The sequence below is a fragment of the Apodemus sylvaticus genome, chromosome X (assembly GCF_947179515.1).
Source record: "Apodemus sylvaticus chromosome X, mApoSyl1.1, whole genome shotgun sequence".
Classification (NCBI taxonomy): Eukaryota; Metazoa; Chordata; class Mammalia; order Rodentia; family Muridae; genus Apodemus; species Apodemus sylvaticus.
Genome location: NC_067495.1, coordinates 25,610,397 through 25,632,711, shown reverse-complemented (window position 1 = coordinate 25,632,711; position 22,315 = coordinate 25,610,397). Strand labels below are relative to the sequence as shown.

The 22,315-nt window shown below is 40.1% G+C and overlaps 1 protein-coding gene across 5 annotated transcripts in view; it reads left to right on the top strand.

Annotated features, from left to right (window-relative positions):
- The window catches only part of Gpm6b (glycoprotein M6B), a 146,668-nt gene that overhangs the window by 97,798 nt on the left and 26,555 nt on the right, over positions 1 to 22,315 (top strand). Inside the window, exons 1-2 of one of the 5 annotated variants that reach the window (XM_052170899.1) lie at positions 3,800 to 4,131; positions 12,872 to 12,991. The exons of 1 other annotated variant lie outside the window; for it this stretch is intronic. In XM_052170899.1, the coding sequence (XP_052026859.1) occupies positions 4,071 to 4,131; positions 12,872 to 12,991 (181 nt within the window). In that variant the 5' untranslated portion in view covers positions 3,800 to 4,070. Of the gene's footprint in view, positions 1 to 3,799; positions 4,132 to 12,871; positions 12,992 to 22,315 lie in introns of those variants that run through there. 3 more of the 5 variants (XM_052170900.1, XM_052170895.1, XM_052170898.1) reach the window with 3 other exon arrangements.

Sequence of the window (22,315 nt, the reverse complement as noted above, 5' to 3'; positions counted from 1 at the left end):
AATTCAATGATTTTTATTTGTTTTTTAATGTCATTGTTACTTCTTTTGTGTCTGTAAGCTCGAATGAGCCATAGCACACTTGTGGAGGTCAGAGGAAAATTTCCTCTCACCACGTGGGTCCCAGGGATCTAACTCAGATTGTCAAGGTTGGCAGCAAGCACTCTTACTCACTGGACTAGTATACCAGCCCTCTTTTGATTTGTTTATGTGGGGCAGAGGAGGGGTGGGGTGTCACACTGGTAGCTGAGGCTGGCTAAGATCTCACTATACAGCACAGGCTGGCCTCAAGCTCTTTAAAATCCTTCTGGCTAAAAAAGACAAAAATTAGAAATTTAATTATCATGCAAAACAAAGGGTTCCCCAAACTGATATACATACACACATACACACACACATACACACACATATAAAGTTTTAGTAGCAGTCATCTAGTTATGGATAAAAACCAATTCTCAACAATCATATTCTGATTTTCTAGCACTATTCTGTTTTTTTTTTCTAGTTTGTATTTCTTATTAGACAGTACTTCCCATATCAGACATTGAGGAAGGATTGTGGCCGAGTATATTTCATATAACATAAATGTTCTATGAGCCAAGAAGTCTTGTAGACGAATTTACAGTTAGAATAAATTTGAAAAAAAAATCTATTCCTGGTGTTTTCATTTTTCTTTTGACTTCAGTCATTTTGAGTCCTTCTCCTCAAACAAACAAAACCACTAAAATATAATTCCAGAAAGTTGTGGGTGAGAGGTAGTGGACAAAATTGTTTTATGATCATGTGCTTAGCCTATGTATAGGGAGATGACTTTGCAACTTGATGAATTTTCCTATGTTCATCTTGTGATATTGCTGGCAGGAAGGAGTGCTCTGGTTAAGCAAGTTCTCTGTGGCCCATTAGCCTGAGGACTACCTAGAAAAGGCATCATGGCTTGCTCATGGCCAGATTGGTAGACATTAGCACTTGGGAAACCCTTCCAAGCATGTGCATGTTTACTGAGCTCAATGAAATAAGCTCTGCCTGTAGATGGAACTGCACTCTTTTATGGCAGTGCCAGCAATTCCATAGGGTTCAATCTAATACATACATTTTCTGTCAATGTCTCTTAGTCTTGCATCAGCATTCAGAAGTGTCTTTACTGCCTTACAGCATGGGGCTCAAAGAAATATATATATATATATTGTCAGCTCAGGGAGCTATTTCTTTTCCTGTATTATATATATATATATATATATATATATATATATATATATATATATATTGGGGCAAAACTATGAATGCATACCTCGAAAGTATTTTAAACATATGTTTTGTTTTTCTTCTTGACAGGTTCTCTATTGCTTCTTTCTATTCTTTCTGAATCATATGGGTTGCTCATAAACATGTGTGAGATTTTGAAACTGCTTATGAACTGATACAATGGTAATTTCCAGAAGTGGTATCATAAATCATGGTCTTAGCTATGAATAATGTTAAAAATAATGAATTGCTCATTTACCTGTAGGTTTTCTGAGTAAAACTAAAAGAACATTCTGTCCAGTTGCTTTGATTTATCACTATATTATAGACAACATCTGTTTAAGGAAATTTAGAATGCATTTCATATTTTGCCTTTCATTGTATTAGTATTAAAATAATGTTCCTAACTAGGTTCAGTGGTGAGGACCTCACCACAGCCAGACCCTGTCTCTTATGTAAATAAACTAATTTTTCTAATAAGAGAGCCAATGAAATTAGGCTCCTCTGATATTTCTAGAATGAAATGATTTTGTTAGACACTTTATAAAAAACCCACTAGCGTAGTTAATCACAATTATACTTTTAAATTTTTAAATTATATTCATTTACTTCACTGTCTGTGAAATAATATATACATGTATACATTATTTTTAAAATAATGTATATATGTATAAAGGTCAGAGAATAGTTGTGGAAGTTGGTACTCTACTCTCATGGAAGTCCTGAGGATGAAGCTCAGATCACACTTGACAGCAAGAGCCGTCTCACCCATGCACAGTAAAATTTTATACTTTTGTGTCTGAGTGGACCTATGCTGTTCTGACACAGCTTTTAAAACGTTGTCCAATTAAGGCACACTGTAAGTTTTCCCATGGAGATAGTTATCATACTCACACTCACACACACATACACACACACTTTTTTCCAGAGGCTGAAATTTTAGGTGGTGCCTTCTCAATCCCTTCACCAAGAGACAATAAAATAGGCTGAAGCCTTATTTCAGGGGAAAGCTGGCTGTGGGCGTGGTCTTCAGGGACAATGGGTAAAGTGGAAAGTGAGATGGAAAATTAAAAGAAATTGTTGAGGCAGACCAAACAGGTTCTCGGGGTCTTTTCTTGTTTAACACAGCAGAAATGTTGAATATAAGTAGGCGTGAGAGATTATCTAAAACCAGAGCATTAAAAGATCAGACTGGTAAAGGATTTTGATTTGGGATCTTCCCACATTGTTTTGAGGTATTGTGTAAAAACCCCATAAAACTTTAGAGAATGTTTTTAGGAGAGGTGGTTTTCAACTTGTCTTTTAAAAAGTGTGTGTGTGTGTGTGTGGTCAGAGGACAGCTTGCAGCAATTTATTGTCTCCTACTGTGTGGATCCCAGGAATGGTGCTCTAGTGGTTAGACTTGGTAGCAGACAATTTTACCTGTTGAACCATTTCACTGGCCCCCTAACATGTCTTTAATGTTTACTCCCAACATGGGTGTCAAGTAGACGATGGCAGATCCAGGAATCTTTTATCCTGTGGTTATTGATAGTTATCTTTGTATGTGACTTCAGTTTATAGAATTTTTTCAATAAGGACAATGAAGATGAGTGAGCTAAATGCAATTATTAAACGCCTATGAAACTGGTGATGCTTGAAAACTAACGTTCATTATCAAAGTAACGATTTAAATGCTTAATGTGAGTTAAGAACATTGGTCTCAATTGTGCAAAGGAGCTTGTGAAAACAACTGTCAGAATCATTGGAATCCCTGTTGGCACAATAGCCTTGAAGCCAGATGTTTAGAGTGCTATTAAAAAGTACCCACTTGAGATTTTGACTGAGGACTTCTAATGAATAATACTCTATACAGATGTAATCATATCCTATCAAAAAACCTGATTTTCATATTAGAAACCACCAAAATATCAAATAGATATACTTTCAATGTACTGATTGTTAAATAACTATGGGCCCCTTTTAGAAATTGTGTTTGAGCTAAAAATTCTCATATATTAATTCAAAGAAGTAAAATCTAATGCTGAATTGCTGTCACCATTGTTAAATCTATTTGAAATTTCTTCCCTCTTGAATATCTTTTTCTTTTGTCGTTAGTATTTTTTTAAGTCAGCTTGTCTAGAGATTCGTGAAACAAGTTTTTTGGATTTGGGGTTTTTTGTTTTTTGTTTTTTTAATAGAGCAAGGGTACATCTTTTGAAGATACTTTTCTAGGGCTTAGGGATAAATAGAATAAACAAAACCGATGCCCCAGAAAGGGGAAGCATAGAAAAACAGGCATTCTCCTGTGAGCTAACATATAGTGTGGTCTGGCCAAGTCACGTGGTGGGAGGGGGCTCTTTTCTTTCTCCTCCACATCCCTTCCTCTGATGTCACAAGTCTATTATTTCCTGGGAGAATTAATTAGTATTCATTGGGTTGCAGTTGGCAAGAAGAAAAAAGGGAGGAGAGAGGGAGAGAGAGAGAGAGAGAGAGAGAGAGAGGGAGAGAGGGAGAGAGAGAGAGGAGGAAGAGCTTGGTGGGGGAGCAGGAGCCTCCGGGGTGCTCTGGGAGTGGGGGCACTGAGTGGCTGTTTTATAACTGGGATCCTCGGTGACGTATGGTCGCCTGCTCCTTGGCAGCTGTCTTTATGGACCAGTAGGCAGAGCGAAATTGACGCTGACAAGACTTTTGCATCTTAGAAGGCACTGTAATCTACTGTAGTGAAGAACAGAGCCTCTCAATCAGGCGGGTGTAAATAAGAGAGACAGAGGGGAGTCCAAAAGAAAAGAAAGAGGAGGGGGAAAGTGTGTGTTGTGGGGAAGCAGGGAAAAGCATTTTTGGTGGATGGTATGAAGCCAGCCATGGAAACTGCAGCCGAGGAAAATACTGAACAAAGCCAAGAGAGAAAAGGTACCAAGCGCTCTGACAATAGCCTGCTTTAAAGCTTTTGACCGAAGGTTCTTGAAAGGGGTTAGCCAGGTTTTTGTCTGTTGTGAAAACGGATCTAAAACAATCCCCGGTGGTATGGTCTTGTTTTGGGTGGGTTTTTTCTTAATCCCGGGGGCTAATATTAATTTAATAGTGTAACCTCTCTTCTATTTCCGTTGAAAGTATTTCTATGTAACATGGTATTTCGTAGAAAGATGTTTGCAGTTTGTCACCTTGGGCTTCTGGATGGGGAAAATCTCTCTCTCTCTCTCTCTCTCTCTCTCTCTCTCTCTCTCTCTCTCTCTCTCTCTCTCTCTCTCTCTTTTCTAAAATAATTAATCATAACCTAAGTCCTGTGCTCTGCATGCTATGTTCAGGGATTAGGGGATGCGTTATTCTGTACTAATGCTAAAGAAAAACTAGAGGGACATGCATGCTAAATATGTTTTGATTTCAATGATACTGGAGTGATTTAGACGTGCTCTAATTTTTTTATTCTAACATGATTGTTCTTTCCATGTATCAGACTATGACACGTAATAATCATTTGTAATGGGAGCTTGAAAAGAGGACATCAGCTTTGTCCGCCAGCCAACACTGATAGAAGGGAAGAGATCTTTTGCTAATTAAGACTTAAATGATTTGGGGAAGGAAGAACTGTCCAGGGGCTCCATCCTTAAAGGAAGTCTCAGACCATGTCACAATTTTGATATTTAGATTTTGGAGAAATTGTTATTGCACCAAGAAAATGGCAGGAAAGAGACACTATGCCTCTAAGGTCAAGTTTGATGCCCCATAGAAACAGCTCAGCCAGTGTTCGGTTAACCGTGTCTAGCTGCACTGTAATTGATCTCTTCACTCCAAGATAGAAACCATCATAAAATGCACCAACATGTTTTATAACTGCACTGGCTCAGTTTAAAAAAAAAAACCATCATGATACAGCTCTTTCTCATGACTTTTACACACAATGGCAGATACTAAATAATAGTAATTCTTCAGACATGTCTTCTTGTGAATAAATGGATTGAGACATGAAATTGATGCCGTCAAACATTTTAAATATGAAAAACACATCTGTATGTAGTTCAACTTCACAGCATATTTGGGTAAAGGCTGCTTATTTTCCTATAGAATTTTTTCTGCCTATATTAAAAATCCATCTGAAACAGACCAATTTCATTTTTAAAATTTGTTCTGTTAGGAGCATGATACAGTCCACAGATTTGCCATTTAACTTCTTTGAAATGTATAATTCAGAGGCAACAAGTACATAGCAATTTAATTTGAAAGTCAGTACTTTAGTTCAATCCTGATACAAAGTCTACCTCTCTCCTAACAAAAGACACTCTGTCTTTTCTTGCATGTGATTTTTTTTCTCACATCTTTTTTTTTTCTAATCTATGTGAATGGTCAAACAGCAATAAGAGAAACTCTTGGGAATATTTATCAAGTTTCATTTCCGTCACAATTAGTACTAAGACAATTGCATGTCTGATAATATATTAGTATCCTGGAAGAAATTTACCACAGTTTATAGCATTTCTCTCCTAAAATGGGTGATTTATTTTTTTGCTTTATACATGATTTTTAATAATTTCATGTTTGCCTGTGGCAGATAAAACCACTGTGACTTCTGCAAGGCCATCTAGGTCTGCAGAAATGTACCTTTGGGTTTTTCTCTCAAAAACAAAAGGCATACATTTTGTAACTACACAACTGTGTATCTTATTCCCATTTAGTCTCATAGACTTCTGTTATTTTGCATTATTTACACATTTAATGCAAGGTCTACAGGTTGCCTCTACATCTCCAGTATATGAAAAATAGTTAGCTATTATTTTAGAGGCACTTAAAATTAGAAGCAAATACAATTTTTAGAGGAACTTTGAAGATGACCAGGATTCGTAAACACTAGTTGTTAAGTAATTTAAAAAAAAAAAAAAGACAAGCCACTAAGCTAAGGTCACATGTATGATGAATGTTTTGATAAGAATCTGGGCCAGAAAATTTATTCTCAATTTGCAGCAAGGATTGTGATTATAGAAACCCCACCTACCCACCCAAAGCGTTCTGGAAGGTGACTTCCATACGCATCTTAATTTGGATGACCAAGTTCATATTCTTGCTGCACAAAGTCCAAACTCCCACACATATCTTTGTCAGTGAACTATTCCCTAGTTCACTGGCCCATTGCCCTAAAACAGTAACCATGAATGGTCCTGTACACCCATTACTTCTGTATTTCTTCAGATGTAATGATAAGTGTATAAAAACCTATGCTTAGTTCACTGACATTAACATTTACAAATTTAACATTATTTTTTATAAAATGAATCGTGTGATTTGGGAACTTAGAGAATCTCCTCCTCCTCTTCCTTTCCTTCATCCTCCTCTGTCTCCTCCTCCTCTTCCTTTTCTTCCTCCTCTTCCTCCTCCTCCCCCTCCTTTTCCTTTTCTTCCTCTTTTCCCTTTTCTTTCAAGACTTCTTAGTTCCTAAATGTAATCTTCTACATTTTTGGTACTTCGCAGAGGTTTGTATGCATATATTGCCACTGGTTTTAAGTTGCTGATGGCAGAGGCACTGCCTGTCTGTTAATTGGGGGTATTGATGCTCAGTAGCTAGCACCCAACCAGCTTACGAATGAATCGCTTTGGATAGTTATTACGGTGTCTATGAAGAATGTAAATTAAACTCAGATTTATAAATTGACCCCAGCTTTTCTGGTTAGTGTCCGTTCCCAGAGGGAGTTTACATAGGGCGACACAAGTGAGCTATTGCAATTCACTAACTGCCACCAAGAGGTCTGTTTCTTTAGAAACTCAATCAGAATAGCTTTGTTCTTATTTCAGACAAAAATAATCCAAATCTTAACAAAGGGGAAAGGGTTTGTGGCTTTGCAGTGTTCTCATAGCATTATCCCAGCATGCCGCTGAGCAACCAAAATGCACACCAAGTATTCAGGGATACACAGGGTTTGAGTGTTTTGTTGTTGGCAGTGGTGGCGGTTTTTTGTTTTTTGTTTGTTTGTTTTGGTTTTGGTTTTGTTTTTTGGGTTTTTTTTTTTTTGGATAGCCAGTTTTCTCAGATGAATGTAGCAAATGCAAAATTATTACAAGTGACACTTTTTCAAATGGGAGCGTAGAATTAAAGTGGCAGAACTGAGTAAACAGATTCAGCGAAGACGGAATGAGCAGAGAAAATGAATAAGGCAATTAAAGGAGGTGGATGATGGCTCTGCTAATGAAAAGATGGAGAGCTGGGCTTCCATTTGTTTCTGTGGAGTGTCACTTAGTGTCATTTGGGAAAACAGATGCGTCTGGAATTGCTGGCAGCATATCATCGAGGGTTAGATGACAATTGAACCCTGAATAACTCTAAAGCTCTCTTCTGGGGGGAGCAACAGAATCTGTGATGAAAATTATTTTCATTACGTGTAGGAAATTGGAATCTACTAGAATAATCATAAGCAGGCTAGTTCTGTTCCTGTAAATCATTGCTGAAACCAATTCCAGACTCCAAGTATCAAATTAAGTTTCTATCCACGTTAGAAGAGAGAAATGTGGTAAATTAGAAATAATGTTGACTGAAAATAAATTGGAGGAGAGAGTCGGAATGCGAGATGAATTTGAATCAGTGCTTGTTTAGGAGGGGAAAAAAAAGCACTTCTCTGTAGCATTTAACACGTTACCTTATTCTGAAGGATCCGTGCATTCTTCCTGACATTTACTAACTTGTTTCTATGAAGGTGGTTCAGGGAAAGTTTTAAATGCAGTTCTTCTATGTAAGAGTTTGCCAAGGTGAGCATCTGAAGTAACAGTGCCTGGGGAATAGGCTGTAGCAAAAAGTGGCTGGCCAGATGGCAGGGGACACATGTGGTAGGTACAACATGGCATCCTGTGATGGTTTGGGGGAAAGGGGGTTGTTGGTTTTTGGTTTGTTTTTTTTTTTTTTTTAAGAAAATTTAAAGATCGGAGAACGATCTGAGCATGCTGGTCTAGCTGTTCCATTTCTGTTATCAGTTCCATGAGCACAATTTTTACAACCTGGCCATGTTATTTCATTAGAAAAAAAAGGGGGGGGAACCCTTTTCTGAAAAATCAGTTTTGTCTTCCTTGAAACTGAGCATAAACCTCCATTGTGGCAGAAAATTGCAAGCTTGTGTTTTTACGGTACTTGGAAATACAGGTTAGTTTGAGGGTGAGAGATCTTACTTAGTGACACCATTTCTTAGTCCTCCTGCATCCATGAACATGCAAAACATCCAGTGTCTACATGATGTCCATTCCCTTTCACTGGGACTGCTGATGAGTTGGATTATTCCAAAGACACCCTTTGCTTTTTTACCTCCTTTAGACCAAATACACAGACACATGAGCTAACTGGCTAGGAGAAAGGGGTGTCCACAGGATGGCGGAAGAATGGGACACACACTGGCTTTTGAGACAGGGAGGCTCCACTCCTAGTTTTACAAGTGTGCTTTGTTACTCGCCATTTGTCAGTCATTTCTTCATTTAACAATATGCTCCTTTGAAATGTCATCCTTCCTCCTCCCGCCCGTTGAAGGAGGGATGCTATTCAGACATCATTAGAAGTAGAATCATAGGGGTTTTAGCCATATTGTGCTGGTTGGTGGCAAATAACCAATAGCAGGAACAGAGACTTGATCCTCAGCCAGCTCTATAATACTTTTCTTCAGAGAGTGAATGAGAAAAAAAAAAAAACAAAAGCATGCCTTGTTTTACAGGCTGATTTTATTAATTCCATTAACCACTTTGTATACCAAGCCCTACCTACCACTTGATACCAGGGCACAGTGCACTTTTCCTGTAAATGGCCAGGTGGCACATATTTTACTCTTCCGGGCCACTGATCTCTGCTGTGCACATCTACCATCATGAAGCATGAAGCAACAGCCACAGATGTATGCGTACAAGGGCATGTGACAATGTTCCAGTCTGATTTTATTTACCAAACTAGAAGGTCTGCAGGCCTGTCCTGTACTCTGTTGGAACCTTAAGTCTTTCCCTTCACATTTCAGCTAATGGGTACAAACAGACTATGACAGATACAGCTTTGAAAGACCTTGTTCAGTGAATGTGGTCTTTTTTTTTTCCATGCCAGCCATAGTTATTACTTGGTTGTTCCGAGTGATATAAAATGCTGAAGAACATTCCAACCTAGAAGTCACTTGTCCCCCACATCATATTATCAAAGGAAATGGGGGATGTGGAAGGAGGCCAAGGCGAGTTTTCTTTTTTCCTCCCAATTTCTTATGATTTAGGTCATGCCCCTTTTCAGTGATGGCCCCTCACTGCTATATGTGTCTCCATGAGCCATCCCAGCTACTTTGCTTCTGTCATCTCAGAGGAAGAGCATGTTGTCATCTCCTTGTGTAGGGACTAGACCATTTCCTCATTCTTGTCCATGCCTAGAATCATCAAGGTGCTTAACTCCTTTTAGTTGTCTGGATCCTGTCCTCAGAATTACAGTGTGTAGCCTGATGTCATAGACACTGTAGATAACTCTATGTTTAATATCTCTATTTAAGTTTGGCTCAAAATTATAGCACAGAAGTGATTCTCTTTCTCTCTCTTTCTCATACCTAAAGATTTACTGTTGGAGAAAGGCCTCTCCAGTATTACCCCGAAAGATTGGGGAACGGCTGTGTAGCTGTCTGATCTCATCTCCAGATCTGCTGCTCTCATCGTATTCTCACATTCTGGGAAGCAAAGCTGCAGTATTTTACTCTGAGAAACTGTCACAGTTGGAGGTCCAGAGAGATGGCACAGTGCTTATGAGCACTTGCTGCTCTTGCAGAAGACCAGGGTTTGGTTCCCAGTGCCCACATGGTAGCCTCTTCCAATATCTATGAGCTCTAACTTGCATGTGGTGCACAAACATACACTCTGGTGCACACGCACACACACACATGCATACATACACAGAGGAAGGGGGGAATAATTTTTTTAAAAAAAATCACATTTGGATAATCCTCATTTCCATTGTCTTTAATCAGTGGCCTCAGCCTGAGCCCAGATATCTGCAGGCATTGGCATCCATGTGAGGAGATGAGGACAGGGCATAAATCAGCCTTCTGAACTGCAACCATAGATATTATATACACAAGTGTATTATGTGTGGAAGTGACAGAGTACCAGTCAGACTTTACTAAAAGGAAAAGCACTATGCTGGGGTGTCCATTGGGCCCTAGGGTAGTCCTTTGCTTTCAAGAAAATACTCGATATGGCAATTTATTGAGCACCTATTATGTGCTGTACATGTAGCAATAAACTTATTAGAACAAGATAATGGTTGTGGAGGTACATCAATTATATAGTACGTGCCTAGTATGCATGAGGTGCCATCTCTAACATGCTCCCTATACTCACAGAAAGGAAAGGAAAGGAAAAACTCATACCAGAAGATATTGAACTGCTTAAAATCTTTTTACTTGAGAGGTGAATATGAAGGACTCACAGTGTATACTATGAGGTGACTTGGCCGTTTGGTTCTTTGCACCAGTCTGCCTGGGTTACTTTCTGTCAGAAAATGTAGCATAACCTTTGCCTAAGAGAATGTGGGTTGTTTTGTTTTGTTTTGTTTTGTTTTTAATATAATGAATTTTTTGCTTGTTTGGTTTGGTTTGGTTTGGTTTGGTTTGGTTTGGTTTGGGTGGTACCACAGACCAAATCTAGGACTCCACACATGATTGGCAAGTACTGTATTTTGAGCTATATATAACCTTTGCCCAAAAACCAGGAGGCAAACATCTCATTCCAAGGGAGGTAGAGTTACATTTATGAACCCGGAATTAACAGAGAACCAGGACCATTTCTTTAGGAACCTTGGAAATACTGCTCACTTCCACGGGAACCTGGTAACAGCTCTCACTGGCCTTAACAACTTGAGAAAAAGGGAAAAAGTGATAGTTCTCAAGGCCACAGTGAGGATGGTGCTAGGCTTTTGAAAGTGTGCCCTCTGGAGGCTGATTTCCCAGCTTCATATGCAGACTCCACCTCTAGGCTGGGCAAGTGAAAGGTCTCTTCTTGAATCTATTCTTCTGTAGTCAAGACTGAATGTTAATTTCCTAAGGGGATTATAGCTAGAGAAACAGCAGGCATCATGTGCATAACACTAAGGCTAGTGCACTGAGGCACTCCATTAATTATAGTTATCATTCTTATTGACAACCCAAACAGAAGCAGCCAAAATAGCTTCATGGTACACTTCTGTTTGTATTTGAGAGCCTTTACTTGCCCTTATTTACTTAATTTTTTTTGGGGGGGGGTGTTAGAAATTTAACCCAGGGTCTTACATATGTTACACAATTGCTCTATCACTGTAGCATACACACCTAGGTCTTCTTTTTTCTTTGAAATAAAATATGTGTATCTGACCTTGAAGCCAGAAAGGGTCCTCTCTAAAACACTACTACCCAGCGTGTCCCAGTCTCAAATCACTTGAGGGCTTTCAGAGACTGTCAAGTGGAACTAGGGTGTATATATATATATATTGGTTTTTCAAAACAGGGTTTCTCTGTGTAGCCCTGGCTGTCTTGGAACTCACTCTGTAGACCAGGCTGGCCTCGAACTCAGAAATCCACCTGCCTCTGCCTCCCAAGTGCTGGGATTAAAGGCGTGTGCCACCACCGCCCAGCTAAACTGGGGTATTTCTAAGGTGGGTTAAGGTTTGTGGCATACCTGGTGAGAATAGGCATTCACTAGCTCCACAGTGTGGTTATTTATCTGGTCTTCAATGATTTGATGTGCCACGTGGAAAATTAGAGCCTCATCTTCTGATGGAATGATTATCCACATCAATGCCAAAGATATTTTTTAATACTTAGGTTTTTTTTAGTACCGTAGAGTACATCACCGCTTCCTTTATTTTATGGAATTTATAGGCATGGATGGCTCATAGTGACGTTTTTAACCTCTTAAGAACCTCAGGATTAGAATTCCATTAAGAATGACTAGAAGCCTATATTCTATGCTAGACAATTTGAGAAGTATTGTTGCTTCTCCAATCCCCTAAGAAGTGGGGAATGTATTACCAGATAGTGACCTGAGTCCCTGGGAGGCTATTTGTTGCCATTTGAGTAAACAGTTCCTTCTCTATGACACATAGAAAGATTATTGAAATGGGATTCAATTCAAAATATTCAGGACCATGTAATGTCCTGATTTGAAGATGAAGTGACCAAGATTATTTCAGGTGTCCATGGGAAGGTGAGAGTTACATTCTGAACTCAAAAGGCCATAGAATAATTTACCAGAGTTCTAGAATGGAAACCAGGTACCATTCCAGAAAGTAAGGCACTCTGTTCACCTTTGCCTGTGCAGCTGGCAATAATTACAGGTCTCTGTTTGTCTGGAAAGGAAATAAATCAAAAGAAACACATTATGAGAAGCCATATTTTAACATGAATAGTACCATCCCCAAATGAACATTTTAGAGTATGAGATAATACAGAAAATAGAAACCAAAAAAAAAATGTTGGTAATTTGTATAAACGTAAATTCAAAGATGGAGGACAAGAGTCCAACTGATTCTGAAATTTCTCATGTTGAATTGATAGATTGGTACTGAAAGGTTGCATTTTGATAGCATCTTCTTTAACACCCCGTTTTCCTTTACTGGTAAGAGAATAAATAGAAATGCTGATTATAGAATCTTTGCTGGAGAAAGACACTGACTCTTTGCCACTGAAATTGGCAGTGAACAGCAGAGCTGAAATGGAAATTGGCAGGTACCACTGGATGTACCCAGGCTCAAAGAACCATCAGTACCGTCCTGTGCCAACCCTGGGGGACAGGGCTGGCCCCTTGAGCAGTCCAGGTAAATACAGCCTTGGGGTGAATTCCACAAGCAACTCGACTGTTATCTTGATTGGGATTTATAATGGCTCTTTCAGTTTGGTGATATTTTATGTTTTGCTTGATGCATTCATTTGTTGACATGGGTGTGGGTGGAAATTGCCCTTTAATAATTTTTTTAATCATTTTCATTTTTCCTCCCCCTTTCCATTCCACCCCATCTTTCTCCACCTTCTTCCCACCTTCCTTCTCTTTCCTCAGCCCATTTCTTTGTATCAAAGGGTACAGCATGTAGTAAGCTATGCCCTTGGGTTAACCACAGACTTTCAGATGTCTGAATTAGTATTGGTGGCAGGGATATGTACATATCCACCACAGGGCCCAGAACTGGGTCAGAGATGTCAAGGAGCCTCGCTTCTGAAAGTATTGAGCATGTCTCCATAGCTCTTCCATGGTGCGGCTTTGTACCACTCTCATTTAATATCAACCTATACAAAGCAAAAGCCTGTGAAATTAAGATCAGAAAGCTATACATGGGGCAGGCAGGACCTTTGAGCTCAGTTTCTATTTTTCTTGCTTGTGAAGGACACTCATCTCTATGACCATTAAGAGGCTAGGTCTGAGCAAACTATATGTATGAATCATTTGGTGGATTTGAGATGGAGAAGATACTAAGCAGTATGCATCTCCCCATTCCCCAGCCCCAAAGCCTGAATGTGTCTTAGTGTTTTGCTCTCTTAGCTCAGTATAAGTTGGTAGCTCAAGACATGTAAAATGTAATACAAAGGACTGGTGATGGGTCATATAAACTCAACAGTAAGCTTAAAATATTACTATCATTTTGTCTCAATCTGCAATGCCATTTCTCTCCCATTGTGTAGTGTGTTTAGGGAACCAACCAAAAATGGCAGTTGTAGGGGCTGGGGAGGTGTCTCAGTAGAAAAGGTTTTTGTTTCATAAGCATGAAGACTAGAGTTCAACCCCTCAGCACCCATGCAGAAGCAGATGGCAGTATGGATCTGTAATCCCAGCATAAGGGGTATAGAGACAAGTGGATCACTGGAGTTCATAACCAATCGATGAGTTCTAGGTTAAGTGAAAAGCCCCGTCTCAAAAAAATAAGGGAAAGATCAATAGAGGAAGATACCCAGCATTAACCTTTAGTCTATGTGTACATGTGTGCACACACACATACCTCTAAAAAGAACAAAGAAATATCAGTATGGCAAATGACATTAGATATAGAAGTCTTGAGGGATGGTACAAAATATCCTGTTGAATGGCAGATCTGCTCATTTTCCTTTAAAACCTAAAATGGAACCATGAGGTTAATTATCATGAAATCCGACTTAGATTTAGTTCTGTGTCTTGGGTCCTATATTTCATCATTCCACATAGGGCTGATGGTGAAGAAAGCCCTACACGTTCTGGGATCCCTCCCAGTCACCAGATAAAGCACAAACCATGCCCAAACACCCGTTTTCACAGAGGGATCCTTTATTAAGCAGGGAAGAAAAGTTAAAGTGGCTGCTTTCCAACTCAGACAGAAAAATAGCAGCCCATGACCTTGCAGGTGTAATTTTTAAGAAGAGACAAAGGAGAGGTTTGTGTTAGAATGGGCTAGGATGCGCTGGTAGCTTTTGATTGGGCATGATGTTAGGTGAACTAAAGGGGGCTTTTGATTGTTGGACTTTGGTAGTCATCCTCAGGAACAAGTCTGGCATAAAAAAGTGTCTAAAAAAGGAAATGGACCTTGATGGCTAGCTTTAGGGGTGTAATCTATGGTTTACATGGAAGGAAAGGGAGAAGGGGCGAGGCTTGCTGGCACCATGTTTGCCAGGCCTGGGGCCTGCCTAGGGCCCTTTCATGCAGGTCTGCAATTTGCTGCTACTGCTGCTGCTGCTACTACTACTGCTGTTGGTAGTAGTTTTCAAGTCTTCTTCCTCTTCTTGACAAAGTCATGGATCCCAGATTATCTGTAAACATCTGAAAGATGACCTTGTGCTAAAATTGCAGGTGTATATCACCATATTCGGTTTCTATGGTGCTGGGGATCAAACCCAGGGCCTCGTGTATGCTAAGCAAGCTTCTACCAACAGAGCTGCTGCCCTGGCCCGTAGGTGTGTGTTCTGTGTATGCCTATAAGGTAAACAAGAATGGATTGGGCATTCTTTAGCATAGATCCTTCAAAGAATGTGGTGGTGAGGGATAGGATCTTGGTTTAAAAACTGCTGTTGCCATTCCCTGTGATACAACCATACAATAGATTCCTGTTCAACAATGAAACGGAATAAAGTACTATTACATGCCATGGCATAGATACACATTAAAGGCAGGAACCTATGTAAAAGAAGCCAGACATAAGAGCCCAAGTGTTGTAAGACTCCATTTGTATTGACTTTCCAGAAATGGTGACTTTTTAGAGACAGTCCTTAGAGAGTTGGTTGCCAGAGGCCCAGGGAAGCATGGAGCAGAGATTGATTACAGATGAGAACCAAGGATCTCTTGGGCTGAGAAAACTGTTCTAAAATGAGATTCTGGGGATGATCACACAACTCTAGATTCATTCAAACATTGAATTGTAACATTTAGAATAGATGTGAGCCAGCCACTGGGACTCATACCCCTGACCCCAGTACCTGGGAGGCAGAAGCAGGATGATTACCACAAATTGGAGGATGACTTGATCGAGTAATACATAGTAAGACCCTACCTTTAAAGAAATGAACTTTCTGGTTTATAAGTTATATCTTAAATCCATTTTTTAGTTGTCTGTTTTCCCACACTCACACCATGCAATTAAATATATATAATCTATGGCAGAAAGAAGAAGAAGGGATTATGTTACCAGGTAGGAATCAGAAACTGCTGCTCTTGAGACAGGATACTGGTTATATTAAGACTAAGTTGAAAAACAAAGAATACGTTGGCAAGATTGCTCAGTGGGTAAATGCATTTGATACCAAGCCCGATAACCTAAGTTCGATACCTAGGACCCACATGGTAGAAGATTCTCCAACCAGAGTGTGTGTGTGTGTGTGTGTGTGTGTGTGTGTGTGTGTACACAAGTATGAGTGTGCATGCATGCGTGTGTGATAAATATACAATTATAAGTGAACAAATAAATGTAATAAAAATTAATGATACTAGGGTAGTTGGACATCTAGAAAGACCTTTGAGTCATTTTTGGACCCCCAGGCACCAAATCGTGTGGTAAAGAATAAACACTGTCATTTTCCTAGAGGAAAACATAAGTCTGTCTGTGGCTCCAGGGGAGTTCTCCAGGCATTAGGCAGTTTCATAAAAAAGCATTGGAGTAAGATGTGTGCACTTTCCACCTGACAACCAAACCTCTGAAAGTGGGGCATTTGAAGCTGCAATTGCAGCTGAGAAGAAAATGAAAACAAAAATACAAACAAAAAGTGTAATGCACCAAAGACTTTTCCTAAGGTTGGTTTGTTTGGGAGCCCTGAAGAATATGAGGTTTTGGAGGTGATACAGCTTGTGCAGGGTGCCAACACCATGTTGCACTGCACTCACCTTTCTCAAGAACCCAGCTCTGTTCTGAGAAACCCCATTCCATTGGCCATTCAGCTCAAGGTTCAGCACCAAGCAAGGTGAGTCCATTCTGCCCTCCCTGCCCCAATTTAAAACTTATATTTTCAGAGGTTTTAAAATTCAAGGCATAAGGAGAGGTCTAGGCTGCCTATGGTATCAAAGTTGCTGGTGACTGTTATAAGGAAAGAATTCTAGGAGCTATCAGGTTCTTGCCTGGAGGAAAGAAAGTCCTTGTACTTGATTTGAACTTTAAAAAGAGATCCTGAAAGTCAGTTTATATGGACATGCTGTTCTAACTTTTGTATTACTTCACCTCAATCCTTGGTCTCTCACGCACCAAATGTATGTCTGAAGTCCCATTTGTATCTGGAACACTGTTACCCCACACCACCAGTGTAAAGATTGTAGATTCAGTCACAGAGCGAGACCTGCCCCAGCCATACCATTGTCTCCCCAGGTTTTTTGGTTTAGGTTTTTTTTTTTCTGCTCTAAAATCAACACAGTTGTCATCCTGTACTTAGATTCTAAACCAGATGGTGTGGTGGGAAAAAATAGAGAAATCCATATGGCTTGTATGTCTTCCCTCCCCCACCCCCACCGTCCCAATATAGTTCTCAGTTTCTTTCCATGGAGGTGTTGATACTGGCTAACCAGAAAGTCATTGGCAAAGAAAAATGCCTCTCTCACTGTGCAGTCACTATGAGAGACCACTTTACCTCAACTTCCACTATCCCTCACCAGAAAGGTCATGGTCAGTCCAGTGTCTTTTTCCTTGATTTTCCCCCAAAACACATACCTTTTTTTTTTCACTGTAAGACTTGATAGTTACTCTGGCCATTGCCCACTCTCACCCCCAGACAGGGTCTCATGGAGCCCATGTTGAACCTGAACTCTCTATGTAGATGAAGATGACTTTGAACTCCTGATCCTCCTGCTTCCTCCTTCCAAGTGCTGTTACAGGTTTGTTTTGTTTTATGTTCTTGTGAGACAAGGTCTTACCTGTAGCCTTAGGTGTCCTGGAACATACTATGGAGACAAGACTGGCCTCAAATTCTTAGAGATCCACCTTCTTTTGCTTCCCAAGTTCCTCTGTCCCTTAGGTTCACTCTTTCAGAACTTAAGGATGTATGGCTACTATGATTTGGAGTCATATCTCAAGAGAGAAACCCCCTCCTTACTCTTTGGACATGTGCCAGGAACACGGTGTCTGTGTCTGTGGTGGGTATTCCTCCATCCTTAGAGGGGTAGCCATGTCCTGTAGGTTCTGATGGCCCTTGCCACTCTGATTCCTAGAGTCTACATTCAGTGGCAGCTTTCGGAGTATGTAGAGCTCAAGTTGGGGAAGCCCTTCCTCTACAGCATGCTTCCAGTCACTTGTGATTTTCTGGTTCGGTGGAGGTGAATACACTGTGAACACACTCATACTGTTGAGTCTCAGTATTCCTAGGTCCTTTCCTTTCTTATTTTTATAAAATGTAGTCTACTGTAGAGTAACTGTTTCCTAGCTTACTTAGCAAAAAGGATAACTCAGCTAACTTATATATCCAAAAAACATTTCTGGTTTGTTTACAAGCATTCCAATTTAGGGCTGCTCTTCTGCCAGTACCTGAGTATCACAGCTTTGGGTCCCAGTGGCCCAGTTGACTGCCCACGTGCATCTGCTTACCTGGTCACTTGCTCTTGTATATGCTCCTTAGCTCACAGCAGGCAAGCAAAGAAAGTGGAGAGGAAGTGAGAATCCGTCAGCCCTGGATGCTGACCTAGAGCTATTTGCCAGTCACAAAAGTTCTTAGGAACAAAGCTTGGATTATTCCAGAATGAGTAATTTTCAGTTGTTTGCAATTGTTGAGGTCTAATAGTGATATCTTATCACTTCTTTGTATTATTTTCAGCAATGACTACTTAATTTTGCCTTGGCATCTTTTGGCCCTCTTAGAGGTAAGTGGACATACTTTGGCATGGCAGGGAAGAAGACATTGGCAGCTTGTGTGGCCCCACCTCTTCAGGTTGTGTCCTTTTGGTCATCCAGGTTTACTTCCCAATAAGCCATATACATAAAGAGTTTCTGTGTCTGTGACAAGCTGATACCAAATGAAATGTTTCTGGTCGCAAAATGCCGGTTAAATAGGTTGAACCTTTCTCTGAAGTTATGCTTGGATTTTATCTATAAACTTGCAGACAATGCTTTTGTCCTAAGGAGAATAGTACCAGTGTTGAAACATCTCCCAGAAGGAGAAGCAAGGACTGAAACTCTTGTGTTCCTGTGCCTTGTAATCGTTTCCTGGAGGTAATTAGTGGAAATTCTTATGACTGTTTGTGATACCACCCATAGTGTTTTAATAAAACATATGAACCCATTCACTTACAGATGACCTATGGTTACTTTCCTGTAAACCAAATAAATAAATGCCTTGTTTTGAGGTGGAAGTAGCATTGATGCCACAAAACACCTGATAAAAGCAGCTTAAGAGAGGAAAGATTTATTTGGGCTCATGGTTTGAAGGTATGGACCAGTGATCCTCAACCTGTGGGTCTCGATCCCTTTGGGAGTAAAACAACCCTTTCTTTCACAGCAGTCACTTAAGACCATTGGAAAACACCAGTATTTACATTATGACTCAAAACAGCAGCCAAATTAAAGTTATGGGGTAGCAATGAAAATAATTTTATGGTTGGTGGGTCAGTGCAACATGAGGAACTGTATGTATTAAAGTGTCACAGCATTAGGATGGTTGAGAACCACTGGTATAGACCATCATGGTGAAGAAGTCATGGTGCTATGAGTATTACAGGTGTAACCAGTGGTTCTCAACCTGTGTGTTGTGACCCTTTGAGGGTCATTCATAAGGATCACTTAAGACCATGGGCAAACATGGATATTTACATTATGATTCATAACAGTAGCAAAATTATAGTTGTGAAGCAGCTGGTCACATTGAATCCACAGTCAAGGATCAGATAGCGCTTAAATCAGATATTGCATACTTTCTCTTTTATATTCAGTCCAGAACCTTAGCCCATGGGGTGGTGCTACCCACACATAGGGTAGGCCTAGCTACCTCAGTTAGCCCAATCTAGACACTGCCCCACAGACATGCCCAGAGGTTTGCCTCCTAGGAGATTTTAGATTTTGTCAAGTTGACAGTCAGAATTAGCCATCACCCTGCATTGATTTCAAAGGTTTAAGTCTTGACTTCCTCATGTACCAAGTATGATGATGTGTTATTTGTCATACCCAGAGATCACCACGCTCTCTTTAATCCCTTCTTTGTTGCTCCTTTCCCAAAACATCCTTGGCTTTGCCTTCTCTCCGGGTTTCTGTGCTTTTTTTCTAGAATGGCATTATGAAGATGGCTTCACATAAGTTCTCTTGCCCTTTCTCGTTTATTCACTTCTAAAAACTGGCATGTGACACTGATTGCTTAATAGCTGTGTGGCTTTTGTCTTTTATCCTTCCTGCTTCCCTTGACAACGCCCCTGTCCCCTTTGAATAAAACTCAGAAAGCCTGGTTCTGCCTCCACCCACAGCTGAAGACTGTAGCTTGCACCCACTCCGGTCCAGCCTACACACCAGTGCCAGATGAATCTCACAAGCACATCCCCAATCATGTCACTCTCCTGCACATAAACCTGCCCCCTCTCCTGCTTGCAAATGAAGCACAGAGGCTCAAGAAGGCTTGACTGCCTCCTACAGTTGGAGGAGGGCCCACCTGCTTTTCTTTTCCAACTTCTCCTAACTACCCGGGTGTCCTTGAGAAACTCAGCTAAACTTTGGCTCCACACCCCATTGATTCAACATTCTTTCCCCAGTGCCTATCCTGGGAGCATGTGTGCTCTCCAAGGCTTATCTACACTCAGTCCATCCATAGACCTTTTTGTCAGTATCTCACACTAACCAAGGACTTTTGTCCTGCCTCACTCCCCAAGTCCCTATGTTGTCTCTCTTCTTCTTCTAAGTGAAAGTTACATACTTGCATGCTGCTTCCTCACCACCCCCTACAAGGATAAGTGTTGAGAGAGGAACACCTGCAAGCCCAAGCCCAGGTACATTGTCTCACACATAGCATCAGATCAAGAGAGTCAATGAGTGGACCCAGGAAAGCAAATGATGCTGACCCCCAAATGGTCAAGAATGCTGAATGTTGGTAGACCCCAGACTCACTTCCTGAAGATCTTCCTGCTCTGAAAATCAGTATTATTTGGACTTAGAGCTAGTTTTCCCTATTCAGGGTCAGTTTCTGCAGTCCCCTGCTCCCCTATTTGACTAGGCAAAGTGTTAAGTATGATCCTTAGGAAATGCAAAGGCAGTCAGTCCTATAGAAAGCAAAAGAAAGGACTAACAAGTATCTATTTGAATTCATTTATTCCCAGCCATGTAAGTGTCTAACTTTTATATAGTCACCTAGCTTCTTTTGCTCACATATTATTTTACAAATGTTGGTGATTAATCTATTTTAAGATTTTCATAGTATGCCACAGAACTGGAAGTTCTGAGAAATGATTCCTTACATGACAGTAGAAATAGTCGCAGCATTCCTGTCAGTACATGGGTAAACATTCGTGTCTGCATCTATAAGAGACACAGCACGACTGGAAGGTGAGTTACTGTGTGTCTGTGCTTAGCTCTTTAATGGAGGCCTCCCTGCCATAAACTGACTTCATAATACCTTACAGTGCTCTGAATTGATGATTGTCAGACTTCAGGATGTTAAGCTTCTTTATACTCTTAAAATTAGAGACCCTTTTCAACAATATTGGTATGTGTGTGTGTGTGTGTGTGTGTGTGTGTGTGTGTGTGTATATATATATATATATATATATATATATATATATATGAAATTATAATTAATAGTAAACTTTTAGTTTTGGCAGAATGAAACCCAAGAGTAGTAGTTTCATTACATATGCTAGGCCATTGTTCTACCACTTAGCTACATCCTTAGTTCAACTTATATATTAAAATCATATAATAAACCCATCCAATATTATCTTAAATAGCATCGTCAAAAAGAGAAATACTGTCCAAATTAAAATAATACTTTAGTGAGAGGAGTAAATACCATTTTCTACTTTTTAAAACCTTTATGAGGCTTAATATGAGGCATGTGGATTCTGCCTCTGTATTTATTCAGTGGTATCTTGACTGGTCCTACTTTAGTTGAGATATATGAGAGTTGAATTCCATCTCTCAAAGGTTGAGATTGGAGGAGTTTTTAGTGACCTTGAAAAATAATTATAGAGTAAGAAATTCTTTTCTGCTAATGGCAAGATTCAGCAAGTAGTAGTTTCATTTTTGAAAAGATATTTTATACCGGGCAGTGGTGGCACACACCTTTAATCCCAGCACTTGGGAGGCAGAGGCAGGCAGATTTCTGAGTTCGAAGCCAGCCTGGTCTACAGAATGAGTTCCAGGACAGCCAGGGCTACACAGAGAAACCCTGTCTCGAAAAACCAAATATATATATAAATAATACTTTGGGGGATGGTGGTGAAAGGAAAACTCACAGAAGCCATTTCTCTCATTCCTCCATGTGGGTCCCAGAGATCAATTCAGGTCATCAAGTTTTACAGCAAGCGCTTTACCAAGTAAGCTGCCCGAGTAGTCTCTTACAGACTGTTGGCCACGTGGAATCTGAAACCAATTGATGATCCTTTAGTACTCGAGCTATTCAAACCCATTGCTGTAACCTGAATGTTGGACTCTTATAATCAGAAATGATTTTGTCAAGTTACACACTGATTATTTGCAAAACATTAGCAGTGGGTGGGAACCTATGTCTGAATTCCC